This window comes from Vanessa cardui, chromosome 5 (genome assembly GCF_905220365.1).
Source record: "Vanessa cardui chromosome 5, ilVanCard2.1, whole genome shotgun sequence".
Taxonomy (NCBI): domain Eukaryota; kingdom Metazoa; phylum Arthropoda; class Insecta; order Lepidoptera; family Nymphalidae; genus Vanessa; species Vanessa cardui.
In genome coordinates this window covers 6,911,838-6,935,209 of record NC_061127.1, presented here as the reverse complement: position 1 = coordinate 6,935,209, position 23,372 = coordinate 6,911,838, and the positions used below count along the sequence as shown (strand labels likewise).

At 31.4% G+C, this 23,372-nt stretch overlaps 3 protein-coding genes across 3 annotated transcripts; 1 reads left to right on the top strand and 2 right to left on the bottom strand.

Annotated features, from left to right (window-relative positions):
* Positions 1-57: 57 nt before the first annotated feature.
* LOC124530089 (UDP-N-acetylglucosamine transferase subunit ALG14 homolog) lies at positions 58-2,420 on the bottom strand. Its single transcript, XM_047104085.1, has one exon. It carries the CDS (start codon positions 2,059-2,061, stop codon positions 1,426-1,428), a length of 636 nt encoding a protein of 211 aa, XP_046960041.1. The 5' UTR covers positions 2,062-2,420; the 3' UTR covers positions 58-1,425.
* A 424-nt stretch (positions 2,421-2,844) lies between these two features.
* LOC124530103 (GPI inositol-deacylase) lies at positions 2,845-22,444 on the top strand. The gene is made up of 17 exons (XM_047104103.1): positions 2,845-3,171; positions 3,250-3,341; positions 3,411-3,541; positions 3,931-4,088; positions 4,286-4,564; positions 4,805-4,975; positions 7,592-7,713; positions 8,731-8,865; positions 15,128-15,284; positions 15,719-15,990; positions 16,997-17,125; positions 17,793-18,014; positions 19,192-19,380; positions 19,829-19,982; positions 20,428-20,828; positions 21,019-21,120; positions 21,593-22,444. The coding sequence occupies exons 1-17, from the start codon at positions 3,019-3,021 to the stop codon at positions 22,017-22,019; spliced, it is 3,294 nt and encodes a 1,097-aa protein (XP_046960059.1). The 5' UTR covers positions 2,845-3,018; the 3' UTR covers positions 22,020-22,444.
* Positions 22,445-22,457: 13 nt separating this feature from the next.
* Positions 22,458-22,902, bottom strand: LOC124530104 (signal peptidase complex subunit 1). Its single transcript, XM_047104104.1, has one exon. It carries the CDS (start codon positions 22,810-22,812, stop codon positions 22,531-22,533), a length of 282 nt encoding a protein of 93 aa, XP_046960060.1. The 5' UTR covers positions 22,813-22,902; the 3' UTR covers positions 22,458-22,530.
* Positions 22,903-23,372: the final 470 nt, after the last annotated feature.

The following is a 23,372-nucleotide window of genomic DNA, read 5'->3' as shown; positions in this document are numbered from 1 at the left end:
GACTTTTCATTCGAATATTATTTTTATTAATGTATTTTTAAAGGACTAAATGAACAATAACATTTCAATTATTTTTTATTTTATAATTTGTGTACCAATACAAAAATATTAAATTAGGAAAAATCTTTATCCAGCCACTGTTGAGTTAATGAATAGGAGTTTGTAATTATAATGTTGTAAGTACAGTCAATTTATTATACTAATTACAATTTTTAACATCAAATATTAAAAGGAAAACACAAATACTATATAATATTACGTATATATGTATAAAGTTAATAGTCATAATGAAGTCAACAAATATCCAGTGGAAAAGAAAGGAAAATGTGATCAATGCCAATAATTATTTTTCTTAATATGGTATATATTATTTCATTGTAAAAAAAGTTTGTGTACACTTTATGCATTTTAAATTTAATCAGAAGTTTCCATCCAGTGAACCTTCCTAAGGGTTGTGGAGTAGCAGACGACATAGTTATTCAAGGGGACATGTTGCAATGTTTTCATATATGGATATATATTTACATATAAGTGCAGTGATCAATATCTATGTAATTTATTTGTATTATACAAATGTAAAAATGATTGAAAGTAATTTTATATTCTTAGGAGGTTTAATGCGAAAAGGGTTGGAATCTCTGATATAAATATTTAAATTATAGCTATTAAAAAATCGCAATTATTGCAGAATGTTGCATTTTAAAGACAAAATTGTCACTGTTATGTCATTTTCCTGTGACAATACAAGCTTAACAGCAGCTATGTTAATAGTTACTAATAGGTTCCTATATGTGCAAATTAATTTTGATTTATTGTATCATAGAAACATTTACGATTCACCAATATTATGAATCAAAAATATTTATGCAGTTTTCATTATTTTTAGTATCGAAAGGAGATTATTATATCCCCTTTGACTGTTGAAATTGGTGATCGATATGCACATACTTATTGTGAAGACTGAAGGATTTACACTTTACATTGTTGGCAATTTATAAAGGAATCATTACATTTATTGTATTTTATAGATAGATTAGTGTTGATCTGACATAGATATTACTTCAAAGTAGATCTATATTTATATGAAACAAATTATTTTCATTGTGATTTCTTTTTTCGATTTACTATTTAATTTAGGATAAGTTATGAGTTTAAAATTTCTGTTTTGTATATTTTCATAATGTTATATATCATTATGTATAAGGAATTTCTACAAAAAGAAACAATACATTTACATATGTATGAGGCTTTTGATTTACAATGTTTATTTCATAAATACAAAATAAATGTTTTTTACAAAATATGTTCTTTAATTGTTTCAAAACTGCGAACAAGAATCTTAAACATATTATTATTGATGTAAATAGGTATTTATTTTGCAATATTCAATGGATTTAGTATTCTATTAAAGTTTATAAATATAATCTATGTTAATCTACCAAAGTATTTAGCTCTGAAGCATACATGTCTCAACTGTGGCCATTGTATTATAAATATATCAGCAAAAAACTGTAATATAATGCCCGATAAAGACAGTGTCTGGACACGACAGAGACTTTCAATAAATACTATTCTACAATCTAAAATAAAAAAACATCTCATCAAAAAAGAAACCAAACAAACAGGAATACATGTTCCTGGACCGTTACAAAATATAACATCAGGCTTAAATTTGTATAAAATAGGTATTGTAGAAAGGGTTGCATAAATGGTTGTGAACACAGATGTCATATATGATTGCTTAACATTTCTACTTCTGGGTATTCTATATAAGGTATAATCATCAGATCCATCCACCGCTTCTTGTATTTTTACTTCACTACTGATATCATTTTTTGCCAGAATAAATAGTCGTGGCTGAAACTTCTTAGAGTCTAAATGAGACATGAGTCTCAACAATTCCGTCGTATGCCCACCAGACCCGATGCAATAAATTGTTCTTAAACAAGTATTTGGACTTATTAATTGGCAATCACTTTTTAATATTTTATAAAATAGAAAGAACACTCTCATGATGAACGCCGCAATTAAACTTATTGCTAAGTATAAGATAACACCCATATTGACTGTTAATTCGATAAATGTTCATGAGTAAATCAGCTATGAAAAAATTCGCTTCTTATTTAACAAAAAGTAAGTAGTGCTGTAGGTGTAGTGTTCAATTTAAAAATACAACTCCTCAAAACAAATTTGAAGTGACAGTGACAGCAAATATTAACACTCTTAATGCAGTACACACACGGTAGGCAGCCCTTTTTTACTTAGTTTCTCCCTATAGAAACATTTAAAGTATTATCCTAATAAAACAGTTAATGAAGTTGATATTTTAAATGAAAATACTTTCTTTATTTTGTTGTAGAACCTAACTTCATGTAACATTGGAGTTTTGGAGGTCCTTTAATAAAGAATAAGAATTATAGTTGCTCAATGCTCATCAGCGGACCGCGCTTTCAGCTTTAGACCGCGCGGAAACCATGTTAACGTTTGAAAATTTTAGTTTCTATATAATTATGGATAGAAATTAACTAATTAAAATTGAACTTTTCGTAGTAAAAAAAGTAATCAGGATATTAATGATTCGGGAAAAATCGGAATATTAAAGATGAACCTACATAAACGTAAGAATGCGTTTGGGCTTGCTTAGCTAATCAATCATTACAAATAATGATGAAGAATGAGACAACTATATAATACAATATTCAATTAGTGCAAAAATAAAGTTTCAGCAATATTAGATTAGAAACCCTAATATTATAGTACGATAAGTAAAAGATTTTAGGTGCTGGCAACTATGTTCTCAAAATGTCATTTTATTATTTTTCTATTTTTATTCTTAGTCTATTATTGTCAGGTGTGATGTTTTGTTTGTGGTTAATATGTGATTTATCAAATTAATTTAAATAATATGCCGCGATATGAAATTTATAATATAAATATATTTTCTTTTCAATGAATTTAGTGTACAAATAATTTAATAATACTTATTTATTAACTATTCATATAGTAAACGTAATCATAATGAAAATTTTAAATATTATTGGCCTTAGTGCCTTTCAAGTTATATCATTTATTTTCGTTGTGGGTTATTTTTTCGGTATATTGAATAATTATTTTAGTGACAAAAATAATTATTGTGCTATGACTTATATGTTTGAGTATCCTCAGTTTGTGGTGAGTTTTGATATATAATTAATTAACATTTTCATTAAATATTTGATTTCTATACAACATATTTTCGTACACTTTCAGCGTATAACTCTAGATGAAAATAAAATATTTCCACAATATGGTCTATATGCATATAGTGAAGGAAGATTTACTGAGAGAGCTAGAAAAATGTGGTAAGAGAAAATTGTTTAGTAAAATTCGTTTCGTAAAATTTTTAGATTTTTACCGTATTTTTTTTTAAGGTTTGATGGTGTACCCGTTCTTTTTCTGCCGGGGAATTCAGGCAGTCATATGCAGGCTAGATCATTAGCATCTGTGGCCTTGAGAAAAGCATTATCACCAAAATATGAATACCATTTTGATTATTTTACAAGTAAGCAAATGATAAATTTAACTATTATCAAATAGATCAATTACCATTATTATCCAAATTAAGTATTTACCAACAAACATACTCATACATATAATATATTTATATTACACTATTATTTAAATATTAAATATGTAAAAACAAAAAGTTAATTTTTTCTTCTTTGTTTCTCAATTTTTCTTTGTTTTATTTTGTAATTGAAATGCTATAGTTATAATAACAAAAAAAATAGAAATATAAGTCAGTAAATTATTATTCCAAGCAGTTTATCTAAAATTATTTTTCTAGTAAAGTGTATTTATGTTTTAGGGATCTATGTCATGTCTTTATTACATATTTAATCTACTTTATCCAAAAGATACCAAAAGTTCACTGTGTTTATAATTTTTTAGTAAGTTATAATGAAGAGCTCTCTGGTTTGTATGGTGGTGTACTACAGAGCCAGACACAGTTTGCTGCGGCTTGTGTAACAAAAATATTGAGCCTTTATAAAAGCAATAGATATACAAAGACAGTTCCTACTTCCATAATACTTATCGGACATTCAATGGTAAGAAGCCATTATTCATTTAGACTGATTATTTTCCTGTTTTTTTTTTTTATCATATTGAACAAGGTAACAAAACATACTGCAGAAAAATCCATATAATTTATAAAAGTCAGTTTTACTGCCATAAATGAGATAGTTATCTCAAGATTTATAACCATGGTGTATAAAAAGAAATCTTAATATATTTCTTATTTCAGGGAGGACTTATAGCAAAACGTCTCTTGGCATATCCAAGTACAATCAATACTACTAATATTGCAATTACACTGGCAACACCACTCGAGGCTCCAGTTATTAACTTTGATTCAGTAATAAATGATTATTACATGCTTATGAACTTAGAATGGGAAGCCTATGTTAAAAGATATAAGGAGGTTGAGGATAAAAAGTTTCTAATAAGCATTGGAAGTGGACCACGTGATGTACTGGTTCCAGCTGGACTGACCTCTTCAAACGACAGTCACACTAGTGCTTTGGTACATTCCATATATATTGTTTATGAACGTTGTTTGGTATATAGATAAAATTAAACTTCAATAAGATCATACAATTTGATCCTTTATCAAAACTATAAGTTAAACAATAGCAGCAATATAAAACTTGAAACATATCATACAGAGTATTGTTTATTTGAATTAAAAAAAAAAATTGAAAAAAGTCCAATCAATGGTACATATTTATATTTCATTAATAATTAAATTGTTTGGTTTTAACAGGCCACAGCTATTCCCGGTGTATGGGTAACACCAGATCATGTCAGCATGGTGTGGTGTAAGCAGCTTGTGATGATAGTCAATCGTTTCCTCTTCAGCATTATTGATCCACATACTAAACAAATTACAGAGAATAATCAGAAAATAGCAGCTAGTGCCAGACAATATTTTGAGGTATTTATATTAATTAATTTTTTATTGATAAAAATTTCCTATTAATAGACTACTGTTCCTAGTATTTTATTTTTAAAAATACCTGTGAAATTCTCATTAATAATGTTTAGTTGTTTGTCAAAGATAATCTTTTATTATTTTTATCTAATCTCATCTAAGTGTGAGAGTCCTTGATAGTAACACCTTATAGTTTTTGTTTCAAATGTTTTTTTTTTTACATTAAAGACTCTTTTATTTTGTAAATTTCGACTACAGAACCGTGTTTTATATATATTTTATTTTTATTTAAAATTGGTAGACACACTGGCAAATAGTTCGCCTGATGCCACTATATACATATTATGCATTCTCAAATCGTCAATTTGTCACTCGACCTTGAGAATTCATACTAGACTTTATGTCCCTTCTATGTATAGCTTATTCCAATTGAAGTAGGAAAAAAGCTATACAAACTTTAAATATAAGATTTTTCTGCGACTTACTAAAAACTCATCTATTTTGTGCACTATTAAGAAAGTATGATCAATATATCTTTATTTGTAATGCAACATTCTTACACTACTTATTTCCACTTTAATTTAACTTCCAAAATTCCGATAACAGTTTCGTGGAAAACGCCAATCGCAAATAATAGTGAATATGCTAAATTGATCAAGCTCTGAACTAATGATTTCGCGTCAATTTTGCCGTCAGATGTTGTTTATTTGGCTTTTTTTCTTGTTATATTGGAACAGAGTATAGTTCCATCGACTCGCTCACCCTTCAATGTGTGCCGGTAGATTATCTGGCAAATATATGGTACTTGCCCAGATGGACTTGCAAGATTGAGCCATTTAACAAATTTTAATCAATATGAGATCACATCCGTATTGAGTACGCTATCCCAAATTATGAATATTTATTTCTCATGCGAATATGATCTTTGCAAAAACGTAATAACTGGTAATATCATATGACCTAATACATTCGTCAATTTGACACGTCGATTTACATGCACTTGCTTTCTCTGACGCGAGAATCTATAGCGACGAATAGCGTCGAATGCCGCGATAGGGAGCTATTTCTATTGGTTGTGTAAATCGGCAGTAATCGGTTTTATTTTCATTCCATTGCATTTTCCGATGCTACATCTAATTTGTGTCGTACTATAGCTTTCTCTTTCTTTCTCTGATTCCTCTTCTGAATCACTCAATGATTTCGATGCGGTTTTCACAAATAAAATTGTTGGTAAACGAGGAAAGTTTGTATGTATAATTAAATACATTTTGTACACAACGGCTAAACTTAGAACTAGACACTTCTAATGTCTAGCTTCCTTCATCCATAATATAGATAAACATTAAATATTATGTTGCTAAGCGCATTATTATGAATACACCTCTGTGAAACAGAGGCGGAACAGTGACAGCATTGCACTCGTTCGAAGCCGGGCCGGCTCTTTAGTACGTTATTAAGTACGTTCTTTGTATTTATTGTTTGTATGTACAGAGCCGGATTTAAAGGTCTGGAGGCCCCCGGGCCACGAAGCAGTGGGGGCCCTAGACAAACTTTTTTATTTCAATCAGTAAGCTATGATTTATTAACTTGTATTGGTAACTTTTAAAATATTAAATAATAACATTATTATAATTTGACTATATCTCGGTATTTGTTAACTTGCTAAAAACTGTGCCTTATGTGGAGGCCCCAGGGCAGTTGCCCCGGTTGCCCTCCCCTAAATACGGCCCTGTGTATGTAATTATTTTAATAGGACAATTTCTGACTTGTTATTGTTAATAATTTTTACTAGCTAGCCGCCCCGGTTACGCACAGGTTAAATAGTAATATCTATAAAAAGTTTGCATCGTAATATATTTTAAATTTAAAACGTCAAGAGTACAATGGCTTACGGACCCCCTAGCCTAGTACAAAGTTACAGGAATCTGATTCCTCAGCTATGGTTGTCCCCTCTGCTAACAGACGTTTTAAGCTCAGATCGAGGGCTAAATAGGAATTACAATAAAAATTAATATTGTTTTATTCGGTGTAGGCCAGCAAAGTTCAAATCTACTATCATTGTCATACATTCATCAGTATCGATATATAAGCTTATCTTTTTCATTAATAACTATCTTATATTGGTGAAAATTCCATGAAATGCCATTATTATAGAATTTATCGTACACAAACAGATGGACAAAAGTGGCTAGGTGACTCTGATAATATGTATTGGAAGTAACATAAACATATTGCATGTCTCTTAATGCAGACCTCTTGTGATGCAATTAAAGTATTGTAATTATTTTATCTGCGTGGTATAGAGCATTTCCTTTTAAATGATTATAAATATGTACGATTGTCACAGTATTACTCATCAGTTCTACTTATAAACATTACCACTTTATGATGTTTCCGGCTTGAAGAATAAATTACTGTTTTAAAAACGCTTAAAACATAAAATGTCTTAAATCCATAAGGGTTTTTAGTTTTATTATGTTAGGAAGATTTCTCATTGTGTCAATGTCTATAATTGAAGATCACAATGTACCATCACATTACTAATTCGACTGGCCAAATTCTATTGTATAGCAAATTATCTGGTTACAGCTTTTTTATATATATTATTTTACTTTATAGGCGAATCGATCTATGATATTAAACCCATTAATAATACGACACAACGTGACAATGCAAGGTGATGCGTTCTGGTACGAAGATAACAGGCGAATTTATCAAATTTCACGGCCGGAGATCGAGAGGTAACTTGTATAAAATTTACTTTATATAACTATATATGTACTGGGATAACCAATATTTTTTTTATCTAAGAATGCTGATAGATCTGATCTATTTGATAAAAATGTTCCATGTAATTTAGTAAATCGTTATCTTCACTTCCAAGATATCGTACTGTAAACGCGTTTCAATAGAATTGGGTTAAAGATACGGTTGGGTTTGAAAATGAATTTAAATATAAATAATGAAATTGTTGCATTTTAAGAGGAAAATGAAATTGTTATATTTATCACATTGATTGAGTCCGGTAACAAATACAGCACATTGCTGGCATTTTTCCAGACCTCGAAATAATTATTATTACACCACAAGCTTACGTCATCTTCTTTAACGTATTTTCTTAATTCAATCGAGCAACGACAATAACATTATTTTGCAGACTATACGTGAAACATTGTTGAAATACGCTCTTTTTAATATTTTGCACCCATATCTCAGAATAGTAAGAATTTTTCTTAATAATATGAGTCTATATTTTTTTAGGTTTATTGTTCAATATGTTGTTATCGATGATATATTGATTTATTTGATTATATATATATATATATATATATATATATATATATATATATATATATATATATATATATATATATATATATATATATATATATATATATATTAATATTATTGCTTATTTAAGAGAGTATATGTTTAATTTATTAAATGATTAAATATGTAATGAAAAATTCACTTGGTGAGAAATAAAAGGGCTTTAATATTTTATTTATTTATTATAAATACCAATATACGATATTTGATGATCTTCACGCATTTTTTTTATTAATAAATTAGTACGATTTTTATTGAGAGAATGTACATTCTAATACTTTCCTTTAGTTAGTAATCTCAATACAAATGAAGAACTTTTACCTAAATCAATATGGTTTAATGTTAATATTGTTTCATATTACAATGTATACCATATTTCTTTACGATAGAGTTTAATTTCGTGTAAATACTTTTTTGTTTATTTTTAGGACAACACACTTGATGATAAGACTTGTCAGTTTCCCACAAAATCGATTTGTAGCCGTCGAAGCGGTGAACGTAGACGATAGAGATTGGATATTTGGATGCAATGCGAAGAATGTTTACAATTCGTACAGATACTGGTAAGAAAATAAGACAAGAGAATTGTTTAACAACCCACATGTATTAATACGTGAATTTTAATCGAAAATTGCAGTTTTTTTTGCACCCTGGCAACACTTATTTATTATCTACTTGATTTTTATTATATTATGAATGTGAAAGTAACTGTATCTGTCTGTCTGTCTGTCGCTGTTTCACGACTAAACCGCTGAATCGATTTTGATGAAATTTGGTAAGCAAACTTGAACTCCAATAAAGGACAATCGTTACTATTTTGCCTAACACATGACAACAAAAACGCGAGCGAAGCCGTCGGCGACTACTAGTTGTTAGTTATTACTCTCGTTACTTGGTGGTAGGGCTCAGTGCAAGCCCGCCTGGTTAGGTACCACCCACTCATCAGTTATTCTACCGCCAAATAACAGTACTCAGTATTGTTGTGTTCCGGTTTGAAGAGTGAGTGAGCCAGTGTAACTACTAGCACAAGGGACATAACATCTTAGTTCCCAAGGTTGGTGGCACATTGACGATGTAAGGAATAGTTAACATTTCTTACGGCTTCATTGTTTATGGGTGATGGTGACCAGTTACCATCAAGTGGCCCATATGCTCCGCCAACCTATTCCATAAAATAAAATAATATAAATAATCATTGAAAGAATAAAAAGAGGGGATATGATAGGTGTGATGAGAGTATGTATGTATGTACATTTAAAGTAATGCAGTCTCAGTGTCGATTGCGTTTCATCGTTTATATTTAGTGTATACATCATGAATAAAGCAATAATAAAGTTAGTCTACACTTATTATTTTGAATGAGGGCTCAATGGGAGGAGGGCGCCACCAGTGCGAACGTTAAGAGTAGCTCCGTCAATTTTTGTTGTGATAAATAGTTTTAACCACCAAATGCAAGTGAGGATTAATAATCTAGCAAGACAAATGCATAGTACCTGCGAGTGAAATGAAGAACTAACTCATTCGAGACGTAAAAGTGCAAAAAAAAGTGTGAAACAATCGTGATCTAAATTGTGTTTATTTTCATGAAATTGATACCGCCCGTGAAGACAAAAGACTTAGACGTTGATGAAAGTAGCCAAAGTGAATAAATAAGCAATTTCCAAGACAAGAAAACCATGAAGACAAGTTTTTGTATTCTTACATAACATGTAAATTTGCAAATCATCACTCATTCTGCGGTACTATTTATTTACTAAAAGCAGGAAAAGCGCCATCTATTGGTGAATAACGACTTCACAACAAGGTCCAAGTCGCAAGCGCATTCGGGACCTCGAGGTCATCGTGTTTCCACTACTACACGACAGGTGGAGCTATATTAAAATTGTGCATTAAACATTAAAACTTTTTATCAACCATCGAATATATACAATGGAAAATATTACAAAAATATTACAAAGCATTCAAAAAGACTTACAACAGCAGAAAACTGACATGAAGAATATGCAGGAAACTATCACAACATCAATAAATGAAAACATCAATTTACAGTTCCAAAAATTAGATAAAAGATTTGAGAATCTAGAAAAAAAAGTTGAAGAACAAGAGAAGTACATAGATATAATAGACAACAAACTAAGGAAGAAAAATTTAATATTTTTTGGTCTCGAAGAAAAAGAAAAATCATATCAAGAGTTGGAAGACGCTATTTTAGATGTTACAAACAACCTTTTAACAACTTCTTGTAAAAGATGGGAAATCGAAAGCGTAACACGCATAGGAAAGAAAGGACATAACCCCCGGCCAGTCATAGTTACGTTTAGCACGCTCGGAAAAAAAAATTCAAGTTCTGAAGAGTAAAAAATATCTAAAAGAGCTCAACTGTGGATACTATATCAAGGAAGACTTTCCACCAAAATTAGTACAAAAAAGGAAAGAACTGCAAGAAATAGTCAACATAGAGAGAAAAAAAGGAATCAATGCTGTACTGCGCTTCGATAGAATCATTTATCCGAAACAGAAAGAGAATAAAGACCGCTCCAACTCGAATAACAAGAGAAACCAATCACAATCACCTGAGTACATAGCTGTTGGGTCTAAAAACGAAGACGAAATTTTAAACAAAACCCCCAAACACCCTCCTAAGAAAAATAAACATGACATAAGAAGCTTTGTAAATCGCAACAACAACAACAACAAGGAATAGCAATCAAAAAGGTCCCCTCTGATTCTCCCAAGCCGGTTGGTCACCGTGGGAGAAAATGACCGCAACCCTCCAGATATAACTAAGCAATTAAAAATCAACTCATATGAAAAACGCTGTCAAGATATTTATATTTGCTCATACAACGTGAGATCTCTCAGAGATGAGTCGCGTATGATTGAACTAGAGTCTGCTCTTAAAAAAGTAAAATGGGACGTAATTGGTATATCAGAAATAAGAAAGGAAGGATATGGAATTGAAGAGAGAGACTGGTGTATCTTTTACTATTTTGGTCAGACAAAAGGGCATAGAGGAGTTGGATTTTTAGTAAAAAAAGCACATAAAAGAAATATACAGAAATTCAGTGGATTTTCGGACAGAGTAGCTTTGCTCAATATTAGCATTCATAAAACAGAACTATCAGTAATACAAGTATACGCCCCTACTGAAAGTTCGTCTGAAGAAAACCTAGAACTTTTCTATTCTGATGTAAAAAAAGCAATGGAAAATTCAGGACAGAACATAATCATTATAGGCGACTTCAACGCCAAAATAGGTATCCCTAAAGTACCTATAGAACCTATAATCGGACCCTATGGCCTAGGTACCGGCAACGAACGAGGAGAAAGACTAACTGAATTCTGTTTAGAAGAGGAAATGGTCATACTGAACACTTTATACAAGAAAAAACTTAGCCAAAGATGGACATGGATGTCACCTAATAATACAACTAAAAACGAGATCGACTATCTGTTAACAAACTCAAGAGATTATTTTATTAATTTCGAGGTGCTAAGAAAAATTTCATTTCCTTCAGACCACAGATTAATAAGAGGTACATTAAGGATAAAAAACTACAAAAAATGTCGCAAAAAGTTCTCACAACATAACTCTTTGCTGAGAACAGAAAAAGAACAACTAAGATTTTTGGATACCTTGAAAAAAGCCCTTGAAGGCAAATCCTACAAAAATATGTCTACTCAGTGTTTGTATGACTACTTAGAAATAAGCATCATAGAGAGCCTGAAACAAGCAAGATCTAATGAGAAATTAAAAAAGTGCTTTAATTTATCAAAGGAAACTAGAGATTTAATTAAGAAAAGGCATACATTACAACTAAAAAATAATAAAAGCAAAGAAGAAAAAATTGAGCTAAAAAGTCTGTACAAAACTATCACTAAGGTTATTTATAAAGAATACGAAAATTACAAGCTAGATATCTATGAAAGTTGGTTACATAGAACAGGTAGTATAAAATCGGCGAATAAGTCACTACGTCAGTGTAAAATGTGGATACCAAAGATTAATACCTCGGAAGGCAGTTCGGAGAACAGAAATGACTTAGTTTTGTTGGCCACAAATTTTTACAGAGAACTCTATAGAAAGAGACCCTCTAAAGATGTATCAATAAACAGAATTTCTAAAGAACTGAATGTTGAAGCCGAAGTGAAAGACTTCTCCTTAACGGAAATTGTATGGGGTATCAGAAACCTAAATAATCGAAAAAGCCCAGGCCCGGATTCTATTATTAATGAAGCACTGAAAATAGGCGAAAAAATTATTTCCGCCTTAATTACCATACTATTCAACAGAATCCTGAAAGAACGGAAAGTGCCAGAGCAATGGACGGTATCTGAAATCATACTTATTTACAAGAAAGGAGATCCATCAGAAGTCTCCAATTACAGACCGATTAGTCTCATGGCTAGTTTGTATAAATTGTTCTCCCAATGTCTGCTGAAAAGAATTGGAACAAATATAGATGCGAAACAACCCATAGAGCAAGCCGGTTTTAGGACTAAATACTCTACAATAGACCACATTCACGTTCTCAGCCAAGTGATAGAAAAATTTAAAGAATTTAATTCCCCACTCTACATAGCCTTCGTGGACTACCGAAAAGCCTTTGACTCTATCTCACATGCGTCCATCAAAGAAGCTCTAGAATACCACGAAGTAGAGACAACGTACATAGACATCATTAGCAACATATACGAGAACTGCAAAAGTAAAGTCAGACTGGAGAGAACCGGACCAACTTTCAAAATAGAACGCGGCGTCCGCCAGGGAGATCCTTTGTCACCGAAAATTTTCATAGCTGTTTTAGAACTCATTCTTAAAGATTCAAGTTGGAGCAACAAAGGTATAAAAATAGACGACAAATACTTGAGCCATCTGCGATTTGCGGACGATATTGCATTACTAGCTAGCACCGCTGAAGAACTAAATGACATGCTAACAACCCTACATTTACAAAGCATTAAAGTCGGACTGGAAATAAATTTTGACAAAACAAAAATAATGACTAACAATACCTTAACACCTATTAAAATTAACGGCAAAAATGTAGATTATGTCAATGACTACATATACCTGGGCAAGCAACTGTCCTTTAGAGAGACAGACAAGGAAGAGGTGGAGAGAAGGATTGCATCAGCATGGAAACGTTACTGGTCCTTGAAACACATTCTGAAATCTAAGTTGCCCACCAAACTCAAAAAGAAAGTACTAGATTCTTGTGTACTACCCTGCCTCACATATGGCTGCCAAACATGGTGTCTAACAGAAAAAACGGCTAGCAAAATTTCAGTCTGTCAAAGAGCGATGGAAAGAAGTATACTGAACCTTAAGCTTTCGGATAAGGTAAAGAACACTGAAATTCGCAAACGAACACAGGTCTCAGACGCAATAACCCATGTTAGAAAGCTGAAATGGAAATGGGCGGGCCACCTGTCTCGTTATGAGGATGGCAGATGGACAAAGAGAATAACCAAGTGGAGAGGTCCCAGTACGGGCAAGCGACGTGTGGGCCGCCCGCTCAAGCGCTGGGCGGATGACATACGAGCTGTCGCTGGAGAGAGCTGGATGAAGGTAGCTCAAGAAAGAGAAAAATGGTCTAGTCTGGAGGAGGCCTTTACCCGCACGGGAGTTCCCTTTAAATGAGTGTAATTTAGTGTAATTTTATTATAAGTTAACTTAATATATAAATAAACATGAAACATTTTATTAACTTAAAATTGTGTAGTGCATGTTGGAATAAACTAAATAAATTTAATAGAATAATAATATAAACAATTAAATGTATTTTTTTAAATTAATCATTTTATAATTTACAACTGTGTAATGCATGTTTGAATATTTGAATATTATATTACAATAATTGATACAATAATAGTGCTATAATCAATTGAATTATATTATATTGTTAAATGAAATGTATTATTAACTAAGGGAATGAAATAAAAGGCTTATTATTATTATTATTATTTACACTTATTATTTTGAATGTTTTCGATAAAATGTCAGTCAGAGTTATAAGTATAACCTGTTATGGTATTAACAGTTTTAATTTATTTATTAGATATATAAATATATATATATATATATATATATATATATATATATATATATATAATACTTATTGTACAATACTAGCTTCACTTGGTACCTTCGAACCGATACACAACAATACTGATTACTGTATTTGATAGTAGAATATTTAAGATGAGTGGGTGGAACCTATCTGATTTGAAAGTTTTAGTTACTTAGTCTGTTTGTATACATCATTGAAATAAAGTTGTTAAAATTTGGTAAGAAACAAGTTTGAAGTCCAAAAAGACTTATTTTTTTGCCGGATGACTAACCCCTATAACGCGAGTGAAACTTTGGGTTAAATATGTCACCGTAAGATTACAAAAATCGTTAGATTACAAACTGACGAGAAGAATGTTATCTGTCAGAATATTGTGAACCGTGAAATATGATTGCAATTTAACGTATTATTTATCGCTATATTGTAATTACAATCTGTCCCGTCAGATTGTAATCTAACGATTTTTGGAATCTTACGGTGACATATAAATGATTCTTAAGTTAATGTTGTCTTAGATTTTCGCGATTATTACACATTGAAATAAAACTAGTTTTAACGGATTTAAATCGCGTATATTAATTATTTTTATCATTCCGACTTTACAGCGTTCGTGGTCACGGATAGACAGTTTACCCATGACCACGAACGCTGTAAAGTGCTCGAAACGTCGTAATATACGCGATTTATATCCGTTAAAAGTAGTTTTATTTCAATGAGACTTAAGTTATAATTATCTGATTTGAATTTCTAGCAAAGAAGCAACCTCGCTGAGCGAACTGAGTCGCTGGACCGGCGCGGCTACAAACTTCGGCAAGAGAAAGCTGGCGACGGTACATTTACATAAACTGATGGAAATCGAACCGGACTGGACGCACGTTATTGTTAAAGTATCGCCTACTAAAAAGCCGGTAGGTTATTTTCTTTATATATAATATGGAACTATTTGTAACTAACCGACATATATGCGGTTTTTTTAAGAATGAGTAGCAAAATACTGCGTTCTCCAAAAAGCCATAACTAGTATTGCTCCATTTTTTAGTAACAATATCAATTAATTAATATCTTATATAATGATATAACACTTTCATTTCAATACGTAACATTTTATCTACATGTTAATAACTTATTTTTTGTACCCTGTACAAAGTGCTGTATCATTATCATTACAAAGTCGCTTACCGCTGTCTGTCCCTATGTAAGCTTAGATCTTTAAAATGACGCGATCGATTTTGTTTTGTAGATAGAGTGATTCGCAAGGAAGATTGTTTAATTAAACAAATTCTGCCGAGGCTGGTCGCTATTAGAATTAGAAGTGTACTTAATTAAATTTTTGTTTTCACAGATAGTACTAAATGTGGACATAAATGATCACGCCTCAAGGGAGATCGATGTTAAACTACCCTCAGATTTTTCATTCGGTAAAAATGTAATAAAAGATGAAACCGAAGCGAACAGTTTTTATTATGAATTGATTCTCTCCGACTTGAATGTGATCCACCAAGCGTACTTGTTATACGTGGAGCCGTCGAGTACCTGTCAAACGACACAGTATCACGTGTCAGCGGAATTGCACGTACCATGGGCGAAGAATCATGAATCGTTTCATTATTTTACGTAAGTTATCTTATTGTCTATGCTCAGCTAGCTGTGTATAGAACGACACAAATTAGATGTAGCATCGGAAAATGCAATGGAATGAAAATAAAACCGATTACTGCCGATTTACACAACCAATAGAAATAGCTCCCTATCGCGCCATTCGACGCTATTCGTCGCTATAGATTCCCGCGTCAGAGAAGGCGAGTGCATGTAAATCGACGTGTCCAATTGACGAATATATTAGGTCATATGATATTACAAGTTATTACGTTTGTGCAAAGATCATATTCGCATGAGAAATAAATATTGATAATTTGGGATGGCGTACTCAATTCGGATGTGATCGGTTTTACGAATTTTGCCGATGCGACATCTAAGTTGTGTCGTACTATATGTTATTTTTTTTAAAATTCCTAGCTGATATTTTCTGATTTGACAATATAGGGATTAGGGACATAGAACTTGCGTCAAGAAATGTGACGCGTTTGGAAGTTTTAGTACTAAATAATTACAGAAGGAGCTTCTTGACTTGATAATTATAATTTTTAGATCTTGTGATTTATCTAAGTAATGAGGTAAACAGTAAAAATCTCTCGGGGAGGGGAGATTGGTGTCAAGTCTTTCGCCCTCGTCTCGATTTCGACTTCCTTAATGGTATTTCGTAAATCATGGAATAAAATTTATTCGGAGAGATTTCGATACGTCACTAGATTGCTGATCGACAAAGAAACCTTTTAAGACTATTTAAGTCTAGGTTTCTTTTAATACAACGTCGTATTTATCAATGTTTTTCACAGAAATGTTCAACATACAACAGAAAAATTAGATAAACTAGAAAAACGGTCTACGTTTTTTAGAAATTTAACAAAGTTGAATATATAAAAATCGACAATTGCACTCACACAATAGTGTATGGTATTACCTATTATATAGATTCTGTGATGCTTAAAAATGACTGTAGTAACTAACGTATTGTGTTTCATTATTGTTTATTTTAAGTTAATTTAGCTATTTTTTTCAGGCATTTGAAAAATACGCCCATGAAATTACGCTTATTTAAAAGCAACCCTAATGTAACATTAGGCTTAGAGGCCGTCGAGAAAGTTAAGATAACTCTTTTATTAGATCCAAAATGCACATTTAGGATTAGGTAAGTACTTAATGCTACTTGTTTAATAGTTCAATAAAAGGCGTCGAGTTTTATTAATTCGATATGAAAAGTAACCGCTTTTTGATCTAGTGGCTAGCTTATCCGAATGCATGTTCCGAAATTCTGGATTCAATAAAAACCATAAAAAAGTTAAAATCTTTAATTCATAATTAACTCAACGCATTCATGTCAAAATATCTGATAATTGATGAATGATTGATTATGATTTGGGCATGAGTTGTGTTTTGTTAAAAAGTTTTTTAATTAAATTATCACTTCTTGTATTTGATTGAAAACCAGATAGGAGCGATAAATCGTCCTAATCGTTATTACGGATATTTTTTTAATTTTATGTCGTCAAATATGACATCTAGTTTTTTTTTTATTTTTTATTAAGCTGTGTTGGTAGTCTAAAAGTTCCATGCACTTGAAACTTTTTAATTTTCACTTCGAAAACTGTCAAGACAGACAATGACAATGACCCCATACACAATGGGGTCATTGTCATTGTCTGCTGTCATTAAAAGTTCTGGCACATTCTAACAACAGGAACATTCACATAATCCCGATAGTGTGAACATGTCATTATAATTTAACGTCACGCGTCGAGAAAATTAAGATATAATTCTTTGTCAACAATTAATTTATATAAAAAAAAACATTTCAGTATCTCAACGTCGTGGTACCATCGCTTAGCACAACTCTCACGTAACTACACCCCAGTATTAGTGCCTTATGTAGTGGCTATTGTATTACTCGCAGCTAGAAGTAATATACTGAGCTTGAAAGAACGCGGTTCGTGTATATCGATACACAGTGCTCTGATGAGCGAAGGCGTGAAGCCGTATTACGCATTGGTGTTTGGAAGATTAGGAAGTATGACTTTGATGTAAGTTTATTTTATAATAATTTACAAGCATATCGTAATAAATATATGTATGTATGTACCAGCGACTCACAGAGTTGGATTTAAAGGTGTGGAGGCCCCGGGGCCACAAAGCAGTGAGGGCCCTAGACAAACAGAAGCGTGAACACCCGAATAATTATATTATTATGAATTGATTTTTTTTTTATTTCAATCAGTAAGCTATGAATGGTTTCGTATTTGTATCGGTAACTTTTAAAATATTAAATGGTAACATTATTATAATTTGACTAATTCAGTATTTGTTAACTTGCTGAAAACTGTGGCCCCCTCTCATGTGGAGGCCCCAGGGCAGTTGCCCCGGTTGCCCTTCCCTAAATACGGCACTGGCGACTCATTCTACTACAAAACAGCAATATTTGTGTTTCATTTTACAGGATGAGTCTGTTTACTTTATACAGGAAGGACATAACAACTAAGTTTTCATAGTAATTGTTACCTTGACAATTTAAGAGGTGACTTATATGTATATCCTATAGTGCTAATGTCTACAAACAGTGGTTACCACTAGAATTGCCATCATAATAATTGGCATGATAATTTTGTTTAATCTTTATTAATTTACTCAAAAATAAAAGATGCACTCTGTGATTTTATGTTATATATTATAGGTTGGTATGTCACATCTTGACCAATAATTTTATGTTCAAGATCAATGTTGTTTTGTATCTTTACTCGTATATGTTACATAAGAATATAGTAAAAAATATGTCAGTCCTCACTCTGTTATTATAAATAAAAAAGAAGTTCAGTAAATAAGTTGAAAGTACTCGAGAAAATCTAGTCCATTAACCTTAATTGATACAATTGGATTTAACCCTCAATGCGTGTAAAGATTGACGGATAGTCTCGTATTACTTATATTGTGGATTCTTGTAACAAATATGTTTTACAGGGTATTTTTTTTTTTATAAGTGTTCTTATTTTAAATAATTGCATAAAACCGTTATCTTAATATTCAATCATAATTTGTCGTAATCTGTTGAAGCTTCAGCTATTTTGGCGCCATTTATTACAATATGACGTAAAGTTATTTTTGTCACATCTTTTGATTTTCTTGCTTGTTTAGTGAGTTTTTTCTATTTTAGAAATTTAGTAGAAATGTTATAGTAAGTGAAAGTAAAATTGTTTCTTGTTCCAGGTCAGTACCGTTTTTGGCATTTCTTTTAGAAAACGCAAGTTGGAAAAATCTCGAGTTACAATATTTCACACGTTCACTGCTAGTGTTGCCAGCTTATATGACGGCTTTGGGTATATTGAATGTGGTCGCCGCAGCTGTACTGATTGTGATGGTATTTTCATCTCAATTGGCACATCGATTGCTATTTAGGTTTGTTAGAAAATATTATAAAAATATTTTATTTACACTTTTAATTAGACTACATATTATATGTTTTGAGTCCAGATGGCCCTGTGGTTAGAACGCGTGCATCTTAACCGATGATTGCGGGTTCAAACCCAGGCAGGCACCGCTGATTCATGTGTTTCTTAATTTATCTTTATAATTCATCTCGTGCTCAGCGGTGAAGGAAAACATCGTGAGGAAACCTGCATGTGACAAATTTCATAGAAATTCTGCCACATGTGTATTCCACCAACCTGCATTGGAACAGCGTGGTGGAATATGTTCCAAACCTTCTCCTCAAACGGAGAGGAGGCCTTTAGCCCAGCAGTGGGAATTTACAGGCTGTTGTTGTTGTTGTTGTATATATTTTGGGATTAAGAAATAATGTATGTTTCATGTTGTTGATGCAAATTTCTTACTTTTTACTTATTAGGATAGTATGGCGCGGTGGTACAGGACTGGCTGAGAAGATGGCAGCAGGGCTACAAAAAGTGCCCATGATAATGAGTGCGGCTCTTGTATGTGCGGTTCCACTCTCATGTGGTGCTGCGTCATTAGCCGCTGGTGCCGCATTCTATGCATTCATGGTCAGTTATACAAAAATAAACGTATATATTTTTACAGTGTATAGTACGTCACAACTTAGATGTCGCATCGGCAAAATTCGTAAAACCGATCACATCCGAATTAAGTACGCTATCCCAAATTATCAATATTTATTTCTCACGCGAATATGACCTTTGCATAAACATAATAACTTGTAATATCATATGACCTAATATATTCGTCAATTGGACACGTCGATTTACATGCACTTGCTTTCTCTGACGCGTAAATCTATAGCGACGAATAGCGTCGAATGGCGCGATAGGGAGCTATTTCCATTGGTTGTGTAAATCGGCAGTAATCGGTTTTATTTTCATTACATTGCATTTTCCGATGCTACATCTAATTTGTGTCTTACTATACATGCTACATCTATAACCTCTGTAATTTGGAGATAACATAAAAATAATACTTAATTACTTCCAGCTATCTAAAATGTACGAAGAATATCTTGAAGATTTTGTTTATAAGCTAATGTCCAAAATAGCAAGCAGGATATGTCGTATGTTTAAATCCAAAGAAACTAAACGCGCCACAAAATCATGTTCGACAGATAATGTCACGGCTGCAGATAAAAAAGATTCTTTAGATGAGAGTGATAATACATCAACAGATGATAAATCAATGAATACAGAGAATAATGACACTTCAAAGGCATTATTACCTAAGGTCACAGATGAAAAAAAAGATAAATGTGACGCAAACGAAGCTGAGCATGTGGACGAGGATTTAAATAATATAAACTTTCACATGATGCTATTTTTCTTGTGGATGGCAGTGACGATTGTTAATATACCCGCTCTATTGACTTGGGCTCGAAATTTCAAGTAAATATTTTGTTTATAAATAGCCATGAATTCTCTTGTATATTAGTACTAACTAAGAAATATTTTAGTAATGCTTTGATAGTCTATTCTCATTGACTACTCTTTTAATGTTTTAGAACAAACAAGAAATACATAACTCAATTATTCTAATTTTCGGTTTACAAAATTATTTATATAATTTAATTTTCAGATATAGTATGGTTTTGAAACCGGATACATCCTACCACACTGGTTTTGTGATGTCAGCATGTTCTGCTATTATTTGGCAGATGGATGGACCAAAGAAGAATTTGTTAGTATATTTGAAATTGTTTTCCTTATACCTCAGATATTTTTTTATAATTGCATTGTGCCAATGTACTTTAAAACTGTCCTAAAACATTTTATTCTTGCAATAAAATATGCAGCTTTGCAGCATTTGTATATGCTTACAAATTGGTTTAAATTATTGTTACTCTATAAAAAATGTATTATAGGACTTTTTTAGTATCACTATTAGGCTATCAACTTATTTAACTTCTAATTACTATAACAGTAAGATCGGCATTAGACTATACTCATACATAGTCATCTGGTGTTCTGTTAAATGTAATAGATAGTATAGAAGAAATCAAAAATAATAATATTTGGATATGGACAATTTTATTACTTTTTAATATATTCTACTAATTTTATATACACCTGACAACTAATTGAATTTTAAACAAATGCTGTTTCTTTTTGTCCAAATAAAAGGTTTAACATTTTCTTTATTTTTGTTTTAGGAGGCATTATGATGCAGTAGCTGCTTTGCTGTACACAATGGCAATATTTATTTTGGCCTTAGGACCATTTTCCCTGTCTATTGTCAACTATGGTGTAACATTTATGTTTACAATTATAACATTACAACAATTGTATGACAAAGAAGAATCCACTGAAGTAACTTCTGAAGAGCATTTGAAAAGTAAAATTGATAATGCTAGTGATGAAAAGACAAGCAGTAAAATGGATCTGGAAACGGAGTCTAAAACAGAAGGCAATAAATCTGATTCTAATACAGACCCAAAAAGTGAAAATATAGCAAATGAAAAGGCCAATGAAAATGATGAAAATACCAGTGAATGTGATGTGTGCAATGAAAATAGGATTTACAATATATTCAAAAATCTCAGAGAAAAGTTTAGTTTCAATGATAGTTTAGAACATTGATAGTAAAGTGATAGTTTCTTTTTGGAAATTATTATTTAGATCCTAGTGAATTTTGACACTTATTTAATACACTGAGTATTATAATAGAGATTTTAATATAGATAGTTCACAAATACTTTACCAGTGAAGGTAAATCAAAAATATACACTGGATTAATAAAATTGTCATAGTCAGTTCTACACAGTTACATTTCAAAATATGATTAATTTAAATAGTTTTGATTTTCATGTTTGTCACAGAATCATGAGGCATAGAATCTAGTAATTGTCTTATGTGTGCATTTCATCTTTAGCCACTTGTGTAAGAATATTGTAAAACATCTCAAAAAAGTATGTAAATTTGTAAAAAATATGGCCTAAATTTTGTGCTTATATTTTATATGACAAATTTCCTGTTTTAAACTATAAACCGATATTAATTTTACTGAAAAATAAAAGATTTTTACCTTAAAAGCTATTTATTTATTACAAATAAGATCAATAATAGCGACACGTCATTTAAATGCTTCATGTTACTTTTTTCCTTTCTTGCCAGAAGATTTCTCATCAGTATTTCTAGGGTTTTGCCAATTCAGAGGGTTTCTGCGATACATCGGCCATGGTGGTAAAGTTAAAATTGCAGCTAGTATAAATCCTGCACCCAAAATGTAGACAGACTGAGAAAATTGTTGGACAATATAACCCCAAATAAAACCGACGATACTGAATAATGTTATAATAGCTCTGTAAAGTTTTTCTGCTTTTGCTTGTCCAACGTAGTCTATATGGGTTGGGATAGACGTAAAAATATCCATTTTATAAGTCTAGAAAACTGATTTGTTTAGTTAATATCTTGACACTAAATTTACTCTTGACAAGGCGACGTAGACAAACATGAAACAACACGTCAATAATACTATTCTAGCGAAAAATATAGATAAGCATAAGATATAATCGTAGTATTACCAACAAGAAAAGTATTATTTTTTAAATAAATCGCTAATGTGTATAAGAATAATACAAAAGTAAATTAAGCCGTAATGTTTAAAATTTCATTCGTTTTTTGAAATTCATTACCCTTTATAAAACAAATTGATGATTTTGTTATGAGAATCTATATATCGTTTTGTTAATACTTTATAATAATATAGGGATGTATAATATAATAAATTAATTAAAACAATTATAATAGAAGAATAAATAATCAGTAAAATTTATATTAATCTTAATATTTTATATCTCTATACACAAATAATTCCAAAATTTAAATTTATTTTTTTAACGTATTTGTAAGATAAATCAATATCACTTTTTCGTATATTATAGTGTAAAAATCTATTCTTTGTTGTACTTTGTTTGGTGGATATTTAAATCG

What these genes read in the sequence shown, in the direction of transcription:
- LOC124530104 (XM_047104104.1), bottom strand. Translation starts at nt 22,812, where the DNA reads ATGGATATTTTTACGTCTATCCCAACCCATATAGACTACGTTGGACAA.
- LOC124530089 (XM_047104085.1), bottom strand. Translation starts at nt 2,061, where the DNA reads ATGGGTGTTATCTTATACTTAGCAATAAGTTTAATTGCGGCGTTCATC.
- LOC124530103 (XM_047104103.1), top strand. Translation starts at nt 3,019, where the DNA reads ATGAAAATTTTAAATATTATTGGCCTTAGTGCCTTTCAAGTTATATCA. An exon ending in GTGCCAGACAATATTTTGAG is followed by an intron (nt 4,976 to 7,591) that starts GTATTTATATTA and finishes TTTACTTTATAG; the next exon opens with GCGAATCGATCTATGATATT. An exon ending in GATGGACCAAAGAAGAATTT is followed by an intron (nt 21,121 to 21,592) that starts GTTAGTATATTT and finishes TTTTTGTTTTAG; the next exon opens with GAGGCATTATGATGCAGTAG.